Source organism: Falco peregrinus, chromosome 7 (assembly GCF_023634155.1).
Source record: "Falco peregrinus isolate bFalPer1 chromosome 7, bFalPer1.pri, whole genome shotgun sequence".
Lineage (NCBI taxonomy): Eukaryota > Metazoa > Chordata > Aves > Falconiformes > Falconidae > Falco > Falco peregrinus.
This window is the reverse complement of record NC_073727.1, coordinates 15,550,236-15,569,378: the sequence shown is the minus strand read 5'-3', so window position 1 is coordinate 15,569,378 and position 19,143 is coordinate 15,550,236. Positions and strand designations below refer to the sequence as shown.

The following is a 19,143-nucleotide window of genomic DNA, read 5'->3' as shown; positions in this document are numbered from 1 at the left end:
CTGTCTTCTCAAATGTGTCTTTCCCCAGCGCAAGAAGCCAGGGGACATGGCACACAAACCAGAGAAGCTACAGAAATTCCCTGTGAAAAGAACAGAAAAGACTTAACTCTCCAGGGGTTGTGCACCAACTTTGAATGTGCTAGTCCCTTCCTTCACCCATTTCCCTCAGCTTCTGCTACACTTGTGTATCTTAACAAGGCTAACTTTTAGTATCTCTTTCATTAATTAGTTAAATAAAAATATTTTTTTAAAAGGAAGAACTAAAAAAAATGACCATTCAATAATCATAAGATAAAAAGGTACTTCTAGGATGCAGTATGATTTTGTGTAGATGTTAACTTCAGGATGGGATGAAGCATGTCCCAAAGATATCTTTTAATTTCCAAAGTCTCTGAAAGGAGTCTTGCTCAAATGTAGGTGGCTGTGTTTGTTTAAATTAATTCCATTTCAGGTACCAAAAGGACTTGGAGCATGTGGTCTTAATGGCCCTTGTAATATTCTTTCATTCAGAACTTTTCACCATTTTTCTTAGTAAACCTTGTTTTTAAGTGAGTTCAAAGGGGATGTGACTATATAAGCCACTAATGCCAGGGGCAGCCACAGCTATAATGTATAGGCTGCCAATACTTGCTTCTTTAGAAGAAACAAACTACGTGATTCAGTAGCATTGTCTGTTTTTCTTTCTTACATTGTAATGACACTTAGTTTTGGCACAGTGGTTCTTTAGCTGTTTAGGTTGATAGATAAAGTTTCCTGTATTGCGTATGTCTATTAACATAGAATACCTGGGGGAAAAAAAAAAAAGATTCAGCTTTTATTACCTTTATATGTGTAGAATTTAGTGTGACAATGAATACAATACTACTTTAGAAGCCAACTGGAATCATGTCCAGGTACTTGATACCAGGATATGTTTTTAACCTGTAGAAGGAAAAGAAATTATTCCCAAAGATTTTGGGGTTTCTTAATAAAACTGGAAGCACATTATTCATAGAAATGATTGTTAAATTCTCCAACTGTGATGAATTTATGCCTGAACATTTCCTGTTCATGGCATCAAGACAAGGCCTTTTTGTGGGAGACAGTTCAAAAAGATTTGGGGCTTTTCTCTTTCAGTGAAAGGCCACAGGGTGCAATTCTGCACTTCCATTAACGAGGGCCTACATGTGTTCCTGGAGATATTGAAAAGGTCCACAGAAGCTCTGTTGGCTCTTGGAGCCTTCTCCATCCTCTACACGTTGATGAAGGACATAATAAATAGTAAACAAGATACTGGGCTTCAAGTCTGAGTGGACACTCTGGCTTTGGCCGTAAGAGGAGATGTGACACTTTAGTTTTCAGAGTCCTTCATGGATAACACATATGCCACTGCAGCCAGGGAAACAGTGATGGAATTTCTAGCCAAGTTGTCTTGAGTCAGCCCAAAAGACGTGAAGATTTGTTCTGATGTGCATGCTTGGGGAACTGCAGGTGCTGGAGGAAAACAAATTTGCACTGTGAACACAACTGACCTTGCCCAGTGGATTTTCTTCTCTACTCTGAGTCATGGAGAGATAAATGAACATATCCAGGGATATAGAAAAACAGAAATATAGTTTTGCCACAAAATCTTTCTCCACTCAGATTTCTTGATAGAGTTACTTTTGAATTCCAAGTCTACTTCATAATAAAGTACATTACTAGTCTTAAACACAAGATTTTGCTATGTCTGTAACAGACCCTTGCATTTGACCACCTCAGGGTTTAATCAGGCTAAAGGTTAGGCTGTGCCTAAAAAAACCCTTCTGGAAAAAGAGAAATGGGAGCCTCACCAGTCCAGTGCACCGTTAGGTGAAGGTACTGAATTTTGGAACATACCCATGGATGTACTCTTTCCTTAAAAGACCCATGTTCAACAAAGGGTAAGAAATGTATATATCAGACATTTATAAAAATTCACAGAATGCTTCTTTTCTATCATCTTTTCCAGGCCCAAAACAGTTATCACAGATGTTCCCTTCTGTGACATCAAACAGGTTCTTGACATTTTTTAATCGGAACTGATTGATAACAGCAGGCATGCTGGGAATTAACTGTACCAAAGATCTAAATGAGGCCTTATAGAAAAGCATGATATGGTACAAGGATATTGGTATACAACCTTGTTACATTACTAAAATAGTGACAAGTGACATCTCACCTTAAACATGGAAACACTTCTTTCAGATAAACTATGGAAATCTAGTTTTATTTTTAGTTGCATTTTCCTGTGTGACTGCCTAATAAAATAGATCCTTGAAACATAATCCTTCTAAGTAAATGTACTGTTGCTAAATGCATTTTCTATGGTAGAAGTTTGACGTCACTAAATAAAGGAGTTGTTTAACCTTCTTCTAAGTCATGCTTGCTTAGAGTTACTGGCTTTAGTACTCTGGGAAGACCTCCAGAAGAGCCTGGGTATTGTGCTCTGTCTGCAGAAGGGGTGATGGAGAGAGAAGAAAGAGTCATTGGCCCTTGAAAGAAACCGTATCATCTTTAGGATGGAAGCACTGTGCCCCAGCAGTTGCCTTTGCAACCAGCCTGTTCCTAGAAATGCAGAGTGGAGCTTTCAGGATACTGTTCTGCAAAGGTTGTACTTAATGGCACAATATTTCTATCGGTTTGCTGGTAAAACTGAGGCCTTCGGAAACACGAAAGTGAGGCAGAAATAAAAGCTGAGGCATCAAGTTTCTTTCAGGATTATTAATACAGTTTGGACTCTCAATAATGGACTCAAAATATTTAATCGAGCAGGTGTTCTGGGGTTATACTGTTCACAATGGAATTATCTCCCTGAGATAAATGCAGATGATATGTAGGAAAGAACACACTTTTGTTCAGGGTAATAAAAAAAAATTATATGCTTGAGTAATTGAGGACATTTTCGTCATATGGAACATAAGAAAAGAATGTGGCCCATTATGTCTAAAATACCGGTGGGAAAGCTGCCAGCAGGCCTCCTTGGGCTTTAGGAGCAATACATCTATTGACTGTTCCATTTGCGTAACAGGCATGAAATTCCAGATGAGCATTTGGGGTTTTTGCTTGTGGCGAACAGAAAATGAGACAGCTCCACCCATGTGTAAAGCAGGACTGCTGAACAGAAGAGATTGTGTGGTTGGAAAGGTGAAATTTCTCGCTCAAATGTTTTGACATTTGTAATTCAGGTGTCTGTTTTCATGCATGAACAGGGATGTCATGCAAGGTTGGCCTCTAAGTAAGATGAATGTGGAGGCTACCTGCCGTTTTAAAGGCTAAAAATGAATTTTTAGATGAATAAACTTAATTGAGATTAATCCTAATCCATGAAAACAACTATTTTTTCCTCTACTGGAAAAATTTGATTCTTTCTGCATCTAATTCTTTCTACAATCATGAAGTGGAACAAGACCAGGAACATCTAGATATTTGGAGACTGCCTCTAACATATGGGAATTTTTTTTTGCAGAGTGAGGTTTTGGAGGCTTCTGTGGCTTCTAGATTAGGTCAGGCTCTCTTTGTAGCCAGCAAGAACAGAAAAATACTTTCAGAAGCTGATTTATTTAATACAGTTGTCTATGGTAGGAAAAAAGAAAGATGTCACCTACTTTCATGACTATTGAGGGACTCCAGAGACCTATTTTGTGCTAGCTATGCATTATCTGGACATCTATAGACAGGTGAGAGCAATCTGAAGTATGATTCTTCATGTAGTTTATTAGTGCTTTTTGTTCTTACTGTGATAACCTCTGGGACCCTGTTCTGTGCCAAGAAACCATTTTAGAAGATGCTGTACAAATGAGAACAAATGGATGCTTTTCCTCCTAGCTATCTACCAGACAAGATAAAAGAGGGGTACAGATAAACAGGGTTTATAAATGGAGATTATAAGGACAAAATAAAATTATTTTGACCTATTTGTAAGACAATATCCACAGACTAGAACTAGCTAACCTCACTGAAGTATGTTGTAGGCATAAAAGTAAGGAAGATCTAGAGATAGCTCTGCAAATGTTTACTAACCACTTTCCCATAACAAAACCAAAGATGCTGAAAATTTATTATCTAATAGGTGAAAGCAAAAACCAGGGGCTGTGGAAGCCATGGTCAGATCTGAAGAGTGGGTGAAAGATGACTTCAGGAGACAGAGAGGGTCTGAAAATGTCTGAAAAATAGAAACAAGTAGCTTATGATTAATGAGATGGAGCTGGGATAAAAAAAATCATGGTTAGGAATAGTCTTTATATTAGCAATGCCAGTCATACAGACCCATTATAAATGCCTGAGACTTCATGTGATTTACTAGAAAAGTGAGGTTTAGATAATCATGTTTTCTGTGTGCGTGACCACTTTGCTTCCTCAGTGGATGTGATTTACTTCACCATCCTTTAGTCATCTTCAGTATAAAGTCTAGAGCTGAGTTAGTTGCTCTAGGCTTTGTTTAGAGAAAATGAAGTAAAACAGATGTTTGTAAGCTTTTGTGGATATAATATATTTTAGATAAGTAATACAGGATTACATGATTCACATCCTGGAAGTGTCCATTTTTTCCCATATGCTATCAGGGGAGAAGCGCCTAACTAGTTTCAATGACATCAGAGAGTTTAATTTCCCAAATTTAGTGAAAATCACCATAAAAATAAGGCTTTTTTGGGTGGGGGAGGGTATTAGATCAACTATTACTAAACATTCAAGAATTTACATTTCTGTCAGATCTTACTTTAACAGTATGCTTAATACTAAATTTTCCGATTAGGGATAACAAAGCATTTCAGTTCAGTGTAATACTAAAATTAATTCTGAGAACAAAACAGTACAGAATAAACTAAGGAGAGATCACTAAAAACCCAGTTGTTTCCTCTCAAGGGTTAGTGCTGGGACCAATAATATAACCCATCCTCATTAATCACCTGGGTGATGGGACAGAGTACACTGTCAGCGGGTCTGCACATGATACAAAACTGAGGAGAGTGGCTCACACACCAGCTGGTTGTGCTGCCATTCAGAGACCTCAGCAGGATGCAGAAGCGGACCATCACGAACCTTACAACCTTACAAAGTCAAGCAAAGGCTTAAGCAAACACCAGGGTTTGCCCCTGAGGAAGAATAGCCCCATACGTCAGTTCATGCAGGAGACCAACTGGCTGGAAATCAGATTTACAAAGACCTGGCCATCTTGCTATACAAGCTGAATATGAGCCAACAATGTACCTTTGTGGCAAAGGTGGCCAACTGCATCCTGGGCTGCAGAAGGCAGTGTTGCCAGCAGGTCAAGGCAGGTGGTCCTTCCCATCTACTCAGCACTGCCTGGGAAGCTGCATCCAGTTCTGGGCTCCCCAGTGCAAGACAGAAATGAACATATTGGAGCAACTCCAGAGAAGAGATGCTATGACAAAGGTACTGAAGCATCTCTCATATGAGGAAAGCCTGAGAGAAATGGGTCTGTTCAGCCTGGAGAAGAGAAAGCTTAGGGTGGATCTTATAGGTATGTAAAAATATCTGATGGGAGTGTGTAAAGGCAATGGAACCATAATCTTCTCAGTGATATCCAGGGAAAGGATGAGAGGCAGTGGCAACTAACTGAAATGCAAGAAATTATATTTAAACTTGAGAAAAAAACTATTTTACAGTGAAGGTGGTCAAACACTAGAATAGCTTAGCCAGAGATGTTGTTCATCTCTGGAGCCTTTCAGAACCCAACTGGACTCAGCCTTGAGCAGCCTGTTCTATGTGACCCTGCTCTGAGCAGGAAGATTATGCTACATGTTCCCCAGAGGTCCCATCGCAACCTCAACTCTTCTGTGACCCTGAGATCAACATAACTAAGGCCTCCAGCAAGAAGAGATTTCTTTAAAAGGGCAAATTTTACTTGAAGGTAAATAAGATCCAAAGTCTAGAAATGGAAGGCATGGAAATTCAGACTAGAAGTGCTTCATTCAAATAAATCTATAGTTCAAATAAGAGATTGAACTCTAGAGCCAGAGAGGTAGTTTCTAAGCCTGTGTTTATGCAATGCATGTTTTTGACAGTCAAAATAAAAACACTTGATACAGCCACCTTTTATCATCCCTGATAACACATTTTAGCAGTTAGTTTTGCTTCAGAATCTTGGGGGTGAGGATGTCAAGTCCTCTGTGCAGAGGGAAGTGGCAGTCCTCCCACTAGAAAAGCTTTAGTAGAAGTGCTTTATATACAAGTTAAAGTCAACAAGCAGGAAGAACTGGGTCTCCATGCCCATTCTGAGAGTTATGATGTCGTATCGTAACCAAAGAGCCCAGTATAGGCTAGGATCTGTGTGGCTGGGGAGTAGCCTTGCTGAAAGGGACATGAAGGTCCTTGAGGATAACAAGATGAACATGAGTCAGCAGCATGTTGGTGCAGCAACGAAGGCAAATTGGACACAGGGCTGCAACCTCAGAAGCTAGCAGAGATAAAGTTGTCATCATCCCACCCTACTCACTGCTTGTCAGTCCACACCTTGAGTATGGTGTCCAGTTCTGGTACCCACAGTTCAAGAAAGACATGGACAGATTGGAAAGGGGGCAAAGGAGGGACACAAAGATGGTTGAGGGGTTGGACAATGTACCCTCTGAGGAAAGACTGAAGAAGTCAGGTTTTTTCTCCCTGGAGAAGACAAGGCTCAGGAAGGACTTCATGACAGTATTCCAGGACTTAAAGGGCTGCTACAGAGAAGACAGAGGCTGTCTCTTCGCAAGGAGCCACATAGAGAAGGCAGGAGGCAACAGGTCCAAGTTGCACTGGGAGAGGTTTCACCTCAACATAAGAAATATGTTTTTCATAGTGAGAACAATCATTCACTGGAACAACCTCACCAGGGACATGGTAGAGTCCTCATCACTGGAGGCTTTTAAGGTGTGTTTGGACAGGCTGCTAATCTCATCCAGGTTCCCTTTCCCACAGACAAAGATCTTTTGTTGATCCAGATGATTTTTTTGAGGTCCCTTCCAACCTGGGCTGTTCTATGATTCTATGATATAAACTATAGGAACAATTTACGAAATGTCATGACAGAATCTCTGCGCAGGAATGTTATTACAGGATAGGCTGTTGTTCTGAATCATTCACTTGGGTTTGTAGACAGGCCTTACACTTACATGGGAAGTTGATTCAAGACATCTCCGTGTATACAAAGCAGAGAGACGAATGACATGAGCATAACAGGATATCCTCTTTATCTTAGGATCCACAGCTCAGTGATTGCCTGAATACGATCTTTTTCTTAGTAATGGTTATAACGATTATACTGGTAACACTTAGTCCCTCTAACAATTAGAGGTTCCCACTATAACTAATTAAACTGTCATATCTGTCAACAAGTGAAATAAGGCAAGTCTCATTTGGTGCCTTTCCAGTGCAAACAATACAAAAATGACACAACCTTAGAATAGTTTTTGTTATACAGGACCTCTGAAGCTCATCTGTTCTAACACCACGTTCAAAGCATTGCCAACTTTAAAGTTTGCTCAGCACCTTGTCCAATTCTGAGTACCTCCAAGTAAGCAAAAACTACCTCCTAGTCAATCTACTTCAGTGCTTTAACAAGCCTCAGTGTAAAAATTATTTTCATTTATATCTAGTCAGGGTAGCAATCTGTGGCACTTACCTCATGTCCCTGTTGTAAAAGAGTCCATCCCCACCTTTCCCCTTTCCATCATGGTGGCCCTTTGTTAGGCTTACTGCAGTTTGTTAGTGTCTTTCTTGTACTGGGGGTTCCAAAACTGGACAGAGTAGTCAGACAGCTTCAGAAGTACTGAAAAAGTGGCTGTGATCACCTTTCCCAGCACTTGCACTACGCAATGTCTAACGCAGTGCAGTACATGGTTAGCCCTCACTGTTGCAAGGGAGCACTGAGTCATACGCAACTTGTTGTCTACCAACAACCCTCAAACAATTTTTGCTAGAGCTGCTCCTTGGACAGTTGGTCTCTCCCAATTGTTTACTTTCACATCTTTTCCATCAAGTAATTTCTTCATCTTTTTGAGATTCATTCATCCTTATAATCTAGCATATCAACTGCTCCCTGCAATTTGGTTTAACCCCCAAACTTGCTGACAGTATGCTCCTTTCCATGTAATTACAAACCAACAAATCATACCACTACCATTTTGTCTGGTAGAGCCAATAAACAGGTTTCCCAGGTAATGAAAAGCAAAAGATTATTCTGAAGGCACACTTCACCAGGGACTAGGGCAGGATTTGAGTGACCATGAGGAAGGAAGACCTGAATTTAAATAGAAAAATAACAACATTTTATATAAAAGCAGACAATGACAACTGCTCTCGTCAGCAATTACTTGAGACTGAATGTGGACAGAAACAGCCAATGTGCACACAAATTCCCTCCTGATCTGGCAGTATTTCCACCCATTCTCATCTTACCTCACCCAGCCTGAAATGCCAAAAAAAATATATGCTTTAATGTTAGTGCATATGATAATCTTTTAATCTTTATCCAATACTGGGTAAAAGTAGTAATTACAAAAGTATCTTTGTCTCTTTTTTTTTCACTTTTACACTACAGGATTGATGTAAAGAAGCCATAACATGAAGAGGAACTTGGCCCGGGATTTTTTTTAGCCCCATGGAAAAATCAATAAGCAAGATTCCATCTTAGTAACGATAGTATCAATCTGGAGACACCTCAGTAGCCAGCTGAGTTGATTTGCATTGCTGGAGATTAAGATCAAGTCTTACTACAACTGGATGTGTCAATCACTAGCAGTGAGCCCTTGTACCTGGGGTTCGCATGGACTGCAAACTCACATACAAGGAGCAATGCATATACAACTCGTTCCAGTGTAGTTCATCTCTTCCAGTACCAGAAGTAAGAGGAAATAAAAATGGAACACAAACAAACAACCTTCTTCTTGGAAGAATGTGCATTTGACAAATGCACGGTTCTATCTGGTCACTATTTGAATTTTATATTACCTGTGACGCTGAGTCACCTTGTCCTATCAGGAAACAGAAGAGTTATAAATCACCCTCCAGTGAAGAACACCAGTCATTTCCACAACCACCTGAAGAAAGACAGAAGAAACATCTGATCTTCCTGGAAACAAAAGGTACAATTTATATTGATTTCGTTTAAGTATTGCAATTTTTTTCATGTATTAAAATTCAACCTAGTGTCAAAAGACTTCTTGAACAAATTAAGACAGTCACAGAAGGAGGATTTTATTCAGTGAAAAATAAGGATTACATAGGCAGTGGTGTAACACAAGATGAAAAAAGGGAGAGAAAATTGATGAACAATCAAAAACAGATAAAAAGCTGCCTGTATGCAAGAAAGTAGTATCTTGGCAGATTATATGTACATAGAGAAAGAGACAGAGACAGACAGAACATATTGAATTGGATATATATTCAGTTCAGTATATTCTGTTGCTGTATGTAGCTATCACCACCTATTTTCAGAGTGGGGAAATTACCACCTTGTGCAACTTCCCACTCTTGTGCAAGGGGGCTGATAAAAAGGACATTGTGCAACAATGCTATAGAAGTGCAATGACACTTTCTATTATTCCCCTTTAGGTCTTTTTCAAGGATAACAATAACAGGGATGTTCTTTTGTAATAGATACTCAATTGTATGAATAATTTAGGATACACCTTTTTTTATCTGTTTTTAGGAGGAGAGATGGGAAAAACATATTCACACAAGTTTGCTAAACTCATACAAACTAGGGATGCTAAAGCACCATCTTTCAGTGGCAGATCCCTGTACACAGATGGAGTTGCAGGAAAGTCAGTATGACTTGGCACGTGTCCTGATTTATGTTGATTGAGGGGGAACAGGGGAGGGGGACAGAGAGACTGATTTTAGGACCAGTGCCTAGAAATTAATGCAGAGCAATTAAATTTACATCTCATAAACCATAAGCATTTGGTTGAAATCAGTGGAATTGCCAAAAGTATGTTAATATCTTTGAGCAGGAAACCCACTGGGTCTTAAAAAGCATTCCAATGGCATTTTGAAACTTATATCATGTATTACATTACCAATTAAATTTAATTTTAAGTTAATTCATAGAAAATATTACAGTGAATGAATACTTTGCCCATGTCTTTAAGTTAGATTTTTCAGTTTGGTTTCCAAAATAGAAAGCTTCACAATTTCAATAAAGAGTTATTTTTCCTTTAAAACAAAGAATTTGGTTTAACATGTTACAGGTGCAAAAAAGGTTGTTTTCTATTTGCATATCATCACATTTTGCACTCAAAAGACGTATTTTTGCTTGTAACTTGGGTACAGCTAAAAAAAATAAACCACCACCTCTACGTACTTTCTAGTTAGAAATTAAGTGAATTAAGATTTTTTCATGCTATTTGGAGTATAATCTTATATTGCTAAACACCTAGGTCATACACGCTGTGAAGTTTTGTAACATCTCTGAGAAATTAGTGGTAGAAAAGTTAGTAAGAAAAGACTTCTGTGACCATAAAGTACTCCAAGGAGGCATAGGTGATGTCAAAATTAAACTTAAGTGATGCAACGTAATACTAAGAAAAGGAAATCAATGACTTCTACTGTTAATTACCAGTGTGTTTTTCTCCTGGATCAACTAGGTCTTTCCTCAACTACAAGTGCTTAGAATAAGCCACCCTATTTTGAAGGCTGTGAGAGTTTAATTGTACCGATGTGGCCAGTTTGCCCAGTTTTTTGGCCTCTAAGCAACAGCTGCCCACAGCCACAGCCCACTTCAACGGGCTTAGCTCTTTAGTAGGGTTGTAGCCGTGTCCCTGCCTACAGGCTGGGGACTGTGGGTTGCCCAAAGCAATGTGAGCAAGCGAGTGAGGAAAATGGGCCTTGCTGTACCATTTGAAAAAGCAGAGTTTTTCTTACCCACACGTACTCCACGAGCCGGAGCACCTTGTGTTTTATATAAGCTGGTTGCCTCGAGGTAAAGTGGCTTTGCTGAATATGAAAAGATCAGCAAAGCCTATTGGCATTTCCCCAAGAATAAATTAAAACTAAAACCAGCAGTCCCTCAAAAACAAGTAACTTAGGCTAATAATATATCTCTGCGGTAATGTGCCCATAAATTCCCTGGGAGTGGGAAGCTGGGAAAAATGCCAAAATAAGTAAATTTCCCCCTAGTCACCTGCTTGCCTGCCCAAGGTAACTAAGGAGAAAACAGATGAACATAACTCCTATGACTGATTGCAATCAGACACCTGAACACTGAAGTGACTTACGTGACCTCCCGGATCATTGCAGTGGGATGGTATGGGGCTTGGAGCCTCCTGAGCAAGCAGAGCCTTAGAGTCCAGCCTCTGGTGCTTGCTTCTTCCATGAGAGAAGGCTCTCATTTCTGCTGTTCTTTCACGCTACCTGTAATATAATTAAGAGCCGTCTTTGAAAAAATAAAAACCAGAAAAGCTTTCTGAAACAAATCTTTCCCAGGAAGCCAGCGCTGGTCCATTTCTGGTCCAGGCAGTTCTGCTTCAGCTCGTGCAAGGCTCTGCTGTGCTGGTTGTTAAGGGTTTTGAATCCTGACTCGGAGACCTAAGTGTAGAGGTCTGCATCTGGGCTGAGTGTCTAATTCCCTTTTAACCAACGCAGTCCAGTCAAAGCCAGCAACAGGGAGTAGCGGAAGCGTCAGACTAACACAGACACAAACAAGCTAAAAGCAGCATCCCTCCCCAGCCATTCCACAGGGTGGGAAGGAGCAGAAGGTTTCCTAGAGGAAGGGAAGCATGAATGTCCTTCTGTACTGTGAATGCAGGTAAAGGTATTTGGACAGGATTACAGCAGGGAGCATGAGATGGACAAAGCAGTTGATTCATAGAAACTTGGAAATGCAGAGGGGGAATGAATTTTATTTTTTTACTACTAAAAATGGGAGGAGGAGAGAAGGAGGAAAGAAAGTAAACATTACCTTGCTACTCAAGAAACAACCAGGAAATACACAGGAGAAAGAGGCATTATATATTCAGAGAATCGAAAGCTTCACAAAAAAATAAATGAAATCCTCCCTCTCCTCTTTTCAGAGATGATTCTGCCAGTGGTATTTCTGTGTCTCGCAGCTGTGCTGCCTCCGTCCATTGGAGAGGTAGGATCCACAATTTGTACTCGGAAAACGGGGGTGGGACCCGAGGCACTTGTGGTCTAACTGAATATTGGTTTTCCCCTGTGCACCGATCACATGCAGAAAGAGTCTGAGTAGATGTCTAGGATCTGGAAAGCATTTATCCTTGAAGTTTGTTTAACTTCAAAGCAGTAGATTGGTTCCACACTTGCACACTAAACTGTCTCTAGACTCAGTGTTACTTATGAGTTAGGTCAGAGATAGCTATGTTTTCCAGAAGCTTCCATAGACACATCCAGTAATCTGGATCTCCCTTCCTACTAATTCCCCACAGTTTTACAGGCAGCACTTGCCTACTACTCTCCCTTTCTAGTCCGACAGATCCTTGAGCTATGTGCCTCTCCGTTTGTGCACAGTCCCATCCTCTCCACATGTATCACCGATTTCCCTCAAACAGTTAAATGAACTAACATACTCAACACACACTTAAAGTAGTTCCTCCCAACCCATACTTAGTGTGAAGTTTGAAGTTTGCTACTTCTACTTCAGAAAAACTACTGTGACCAAAGGCTTGATTACATTTTCCCCTTAATTACTCAATTTCTGCTCTCCATACTTCAGTCTAGAAGACTAGTGAGAATGGTCATAAAGAGAAGGCTCAGTTCTTCACATGGATGTGTTTTAATGAGAAAACACAACAAGAGTTTGGAAAATGCTGTCAGTTTTGGCAGGAGTGGAAGAAAATCTATGGCATGAAAAACAGTTGCACTTTTTTTGTTCAGTGGGATGTCCTGATGAAGTACCACAAGAGGTCTGTTATGATCTTGTGATTAAACAACAGGTTCCTAGAATAAAAAACATTGATAGGCATGTTTAAAATACTGAAGAAGGGGAACACAAGTTAAGCACATTCATGTCTTCAGATGATTCTTAGATCCTGTTTCCTCAAAATCTCATGAAGGAAATTATGATAATAGTAAAATCAGTCTGATTCAGTTGCCTAAATTTAAGAGTCTACAGGCACACGAGGCATTCCAGGATATCTCAGCCATCACAGAAGGTTGGCAGATATGACACAGGAGCTAGTGTTATTAGTGTTAACCTCTACACTGTGAAACCACTGAAAGTGCTACTTCACATAGAAGCACCCCTAGCGACGCTTAGGAGATAAAGCATCTCACAGTACCTCCTCCACCACGAGGATTCTCTCTTTGGCTGATAGCAGCATCTTGGTATTTTAATATTTCCTAGACAGGATACAGGATTTAGTTACATTATAATTAAAAAGAAATATAACATGTTCTTGCAATTTAGGAACCTGAAGGTCTGGATGCTTTGTCAACTAGCAAAGCAGATCAGCAAAAGCTGATTGTTGACAGACATAATGCCCTCAGGAGAGGAGTGAAACCAACTGCTAGCAACATGTTGAAGATGGTAAGTTGCATGCTGTAAATATATTTTTAATGTGTAAAGGACTCTGAGAGATACAGGACTGTATGCAAGGCCACATTATTTTATGTAGCCTCAAATTCACTCTCCAGACATTTCCTAAGGGTTGAGCGTGGCCAGCACCAAGAGAAACTTAAAACTGGGTAGGTGGAAAAAAAAGTCTGGAAACTTCTCTGGTGTATGAACAATAATGTCTTTTTCTTCTGGAGGAAAAAGAAAAGGAGAAGCCATGGCATGGTGCATTTCTTTCTTATGCATTATTCATCAGTCTTTACAGTTTCTATTCTCTTGGGTGCATAGTGATTTTGTTCCTACTTTCCCTGCCCCCAAAAAAAGGGGAAGAAAAGGATTTTTATTTTTTTTTTCTGATTTGAAGCATAATTTCAAAATTTTCCTTCAGGAGGGGTTATTAATTAGTACACATCTGAATTACTTCTATTTTCTTTTTTCATTAAGGCATGGTGTCCTCCAGCTGCAACGAATGCCCAAGAATGGGCCAATCAATGTACTTTAAGTCACAGTCCCGCTAGCATGAGGAGAACCAGTAAGTGAAGCATGAGTGCTAACTGAATGATGTCATACATGTCACTGATGTGACTGGTTCAGTTGTTGGGGTTTGGTGGGGTTTCTTTGAGATGCCATTTATATTCAATGTGATTTTGTTGGTGCATGAGACAATGGCAAAAATCTAGATATAAATTTGTCCAGTAAGTAAGAAAAGTTTAATCCCATTCTTATCCCAATTGTATCAGTTTTACATAGATGTATCCCATTTTCTTCAGTAGGTGGGGGAAAAAAAAATCATAGTGAGAAAGCACATTCTCTCAAAATATCCATCAGAAAGAAGAGAATCAAGACCCAGTTAGCTGCAGAAACCATCTTGCATGTGCTGGATGAAACTGTCTGGGAAGGAATGGGAAAAGGGTGAAGGTCCAAAACCATCTGGTGGTACTAAGCATAATTTCTAAGACTCATAGGTTTTAAGTCCCCCGGCAGCTTGCAACCTATAACTATCTCAGAGACTCATATAAACACTTCAGTCACTGGATATTGAAATTACAGCTATGCTATGTTAAAAATAGCCATGATCAGTGCCTGATGTGTTGTTGACTGACTTCTGTCTATGCTGTACAAAGATGTGGACTGTCCTTCAGTCCCCATACTGTCTGCCTAAAAGCCAAATCCTCTGCTTCTTGCTGAGCTGAATCCCAGGTGAGAACTAATGTGTACACAGTAGGGTTGGACCGGGATAAAACAGTAAGTGAAGACAGTGTAGACACCTTCTTGTGTACCAGAAGTAAGCTTTGAATTATTTGGATTTTCCCAAGACTACTGAGCTGTGACCTGAATAATTACTAGGTTGCTAACTTCTAAAGAGCAAAATTACACTCATGAATCTGTGGTGCACGTATGCAGGTGTAGCTACAGAGATGCAGAGGGTATGGCAACAAACAGACTACCAGCCAAACAGGCTGGCCATGCTGCAAACTTGTCCAGTGACAACTTCAGTATTGACAAAAGGTGATGTCCCTGAACTGGGAACAAAACCACTCTGCTGTCCAATCTAGGATGAGGACTTCCATGGAAAACATACCACATTTTACTGTCTTTTTCTCACAAGTGTATCTTTTATGTATTTCTCGATACCTTTCTTTTTTCAGCTACACAGTGTGGTGAAAATCTCTTCATGTCATCTGCCCCTTTCTCATGGCCAGATGTTATTCAGTCCTGGTATGATGAGAAGGAAGATTTCAAATACGGAACTGGAGCAAAAACACCAGGTGCTGTCATCGGCCATTACACTCAGGTAGATGCAGCTTTTTTATATTTCAGGCTGAATTTCAGGCTGAGCTAAGCAACTTTTACCCTCTGATTATCTTTAAAGGGAACAAGTACAATCGAGACATGAGAGTTATTCTGACAAAAGATGAAAACTTTCAAAGTAACAGAATTAAAATGAAAACAATAGGCTAAGTGTCCTTACAGAGTAGAGAGTAAAGATACTGATATTATAAAACTTCAGGAAGAAACAAAGGGAAGAAATTTATTTGCTTGTTTAACATCTGACAGCTGCTCAGGCACTGGAAGAATAGGGTTGTTTAACTATCAGGGAGAAAATATAAATAGGTTTGTTACAATCTTCAGCTTTCCATTGACTCAGAGAGTTTCCAGTTGGATAATGGTTTATGATAATCTCCTCTGTTCACCTGCACAAAATACAGGATGCAAAATTTTATATGATGATTCCTACATCTTCTTCAACAGTTTTTAATGGAATGAAAACATACATAATTGAAACAGTTTAACTCAAATGTTTTATAAATGTGTGATAAATTATTATCATTATATCCTAAATGTTCCTTGGATCAGAGGTGAAAACAGGGGGAAAAAACTTTTTTCTAGCAAGGTGGGACTTGCATTTTACTTTAAAGTGTAAATAAAGTGCCTTAACTTGGTTGCAAATGTTTCTGTAATGCATATTGTACTTTAATGATTTTTAAATGAGTATTTTTCATTCTCCCATGATTCTTTTTCTTATATCTACAGATGGTTTGGTACAATTCTTACCAAATTGGATGTGCTGTCGCTTACTGTCCCAACAGTAGATACAAATACTTCTATGTCTGCCAATACTGTCCCATGTACGTATAAATTCTTATTCTGGAACTTCTTTTTACATTATCAAAATTAGTCAGGAGATGGTGAAATCTGTAATAGTACACATCACCCATAGCTGAGGAACAGGTCTGAAGAATGTATTAGGAATATGAGACAACAGAAACATACTCATCAAAAGAATTGTCAAAGAAACAAAAGCATAAACCACATGCAAGTGACACTGATTTTCAGATTAAATACCATTTGCTTAAAAATCCTGATTTTCATAGTAATAAATCACAAATATTTTCCATGTTCTACTTAAAATCTTGGTTCAGAAAGGCATATCAATGTGTACAGTACAGTTGTGACTATAAATAATACTAAAACCTAAAAGGTTGAGTGGGAATTTTGAGGCAGAGTGATGATTTCATAAACTACCTAAAATTTACTTTCATATTCACATTCACATTGCAATATGTTGTGGTGGGTTGACCTTGGCTGACTGCCAGTGGCCACTTGATCACTCTCCCTCCCCAAGAAGATAGGGAGAAAATATATGACAAAAAGCTCGTGGGTCAAGGTAAGGACAGGGAGGTCACTTACTATTTACTGTCACAGGCAAAACAGGCTCGACTTGAGGAAATAAACTTAATTTATTATCAATCAAACAGATTAGGATAATGAGAAAAAAAAATCTAAGCCCACCTTATGCCCACCCCTCCCTTCTTCCCAAGCTTAACTTCACTCAGAGTTTCTCACCTTCCTCCCCCCAGGCAGTACAGGGGGATGGGGATGGAGCTTGCTGTCCGTTCATTGTACCTTGTCTGCACCGTTCCTTCCTCCTCATGTTCTTCTTCTGCTCCAGAATGGGGTTCCACCCATGGGAGACAGTCCTTAACAAACTTCAGTGTGTGTCCTTCCCACCAGCTGCTGCTCATGAACTGCTCCACCGTGGGTTCTTTCCATGGGGTGCAGCCCTCCAGGAACAGACTGCTCTAGCGTGGGTCCCCCACCAGGTCACAGGTCCTGCCGGGAGCCTGCTCCAGCACAGGCTTTCCATGGGGTCACAGCCTCCTTCAGGCAGCATGGATCCTGCATGGGATCCTCCATGGGCTTAAGGGTGGATATCTGCTCCACAGGCTGAGAGGCACAGCCTGCCTCACCATGGTCCTCACCATGGGCTGTCAGGGAATCAGGGAATCTCTGCTCCGGCACCTTGAACACCTCCTGCCTTCTTCTGCACTCATCTTGGTGGCTTCAGAGCTGATGGGCTCATCTTTGGGCAGCAGCAGGTCCAACCTGGAGCTGGCTGGCACTGGCTCTGTCTGAAACAGGGGCAGCTTCTGGTGGGTTCTTACAGAAGCACCCCCTGCAAATCCCCCCTGCAAATCCTGTCATATCCCCCCCCCCCCCCCCGCCCTAACCTTTCCAGAGAAATCCCACACATATATATAAAAGTTCACATATAGCCAAAGACTGAGTGTAAATTACTATAGGTATGCATCTGTATATTATTCTCAGACATGTTATAGTGACATTATAGTTTATGTTGGTAATGTTGATGTTTCAGGGGGAATATACGAAGTTCAATCCCGACACCCTACAAAGAAGGAGAACCCTGTGGTGATTGCCCTGATGCTTGTGACAATGGATTATGCAGTAAGTTTTAAACATTTTTTTTGTGACTTGGGTAAAGTTGATGCTTTTAAAAATACCGATCTGTTTATGCAATTGGAAAAGTTTTGAAATTATTTGTTCAAATACAGGGCCAAAAGTGCTATTACAGACCCATGCTTCACTGTGCTAGGTGCTTTACCTAGGTGGGATGACTTGTGGAGTGAAACTAAAGAAGGAATCTGTGCTAAGTGTGGGCAAATGTTAGACAGTGGTTAGTGTGCATTGGGATGCTGATACCCTCCAATTCATGGATCAAGATATGCCCTAGATATCTTCATCAAAGATGATAATGTCTGGGTTTCCATATGGAAACTCTCATGAATACTTCCTAGTGTAAGAAGACACGTTGGCTGCAAGTGAGGTCAAGTGTATGTTTATACTAATGGTAGCACAAAATATGAGCCATACCAGGAGAGGCAATTGTCATCTTTGAATCTAGGATATGCCAGGGAAGGAGGGGACTCTTTTATCTTTTTTTCTTCTTCTTCCATTAAACAAAGGTGACTGATCAAGTAGAAGTAGCAACACACCTGATAAGACCAAGTAGCAAATCTGAATTTTAAGAATTCTGACAGAAAAGCATATGGGCTGAGTCTCATAATGCAAGATTTACTTTCAATCTTCTGTTACGGAATTAACCTAATTGTCATAACAGGCTGTTGAATAAAGGAATAAACCTTCAGACCACCTTGCAAATTCAGTGAGAAATCTCTTTGAAAGAGTTAGAGATTTTTGTCTGGGTGATCAAAGGTTTTGGATGCTGCTATGGAGTAAATGGCAACAAAGAGGAAAAAAATTTGAGAGAAAAGAAATACTGATGAAAAAAATATTCTGAAAGGAAACATCGTGCATTTTCAATTCCCATTTAATATTAATATTGTGTTTCAATTATTTTTCAGCCAAGCTTTGAAAGTTTGAAGACGTTTATTCCAACTACCTTGGCATAGTCTCCTGGATTTCCCATAGCTTCATCAAGTTCACTGCCCTGCTTCCTGCCAATGCAAAACTGAAATAAGATAAAAGGTGCAGCTTTTCCCTTCCTGGACATCCATCTCCTCAGTGACTTTTTTCCCAAAAATAGACTCAACCCTGCCTCAATTTAATTTAAATTTAATTTAAATTAATAATTTTGCCGATAGTATAAGATTGCACTTAGCATAAATACAGGTAACCAAATCTGCCTTCTAATGAAGAACAACTGACTGAGAAAAGGGCTTAATTCATACTAAAACATAGCTAAGGGGAGAGGTATTTGCATTTCAGAACTTTACTTTTAACACAAGTCTTGCAAAATTATTTCTTAAATATCTGGGTTTGCTCTATCAATCATTTAGTTACACATTTTTCACTGACCACTTCACTGTGAT

General features: G+C 39.8%; 1 protein-coding gene across 1 annotated transcript; it reads left to right on the top strand.

The window, feature by feature from the left end:
- Positions 1–242: 242 nt before the first annotated feature.
- On the top strand, positions 243–18,791 carry LOC101923650 (cysteine-rich venom protein TEL1). The gene is made up of 8 exons (XM_027789200.2): positions 243–9,083; positions 12,012–12,073; positions 13,364–13,483; positions 13,955–14,042; positions 15,160–15,305; positions 16,046–16,140; positions 17,670–17,758; positions 18,676–18,791. The coding sequence occupies exons 1-8, from the start codon at positions 8,909–8,911 to the stop codon at positions 18,684–18,686; spliced, it is 786 nt and encodes a 261-aa protein (XP_027645001.1). The 5' UTR covers positions 243–8,908; the 3' UTR covers positions 18,687–18,791.
- Positions 18,792–19,143: the final 352 nt, after the last annotated feature.

Coding starts and splice junctions, on each gene's coding strand:
- LOC101923650 (XM_027789200.2), top strand. CDS start 8,909: ATGCACGGTTCTATCTGGTCACTATTTGAATTTTATATTACCTGTGAC. Junction 9,084..12,011: donor GATCTTCCTGGAAACAAAAG/GTACAATTTATA, acceptor TCCTCTTTTCAG/AGATGATTCTGCCAGTGGTA. Junction 16,141..17,669: donor GTCTGCCAATACTGTCCCAT/GTACGTATAAAT, acceptor TTGATGTTTCAG/GGGGAATATACGAAGTTCAA.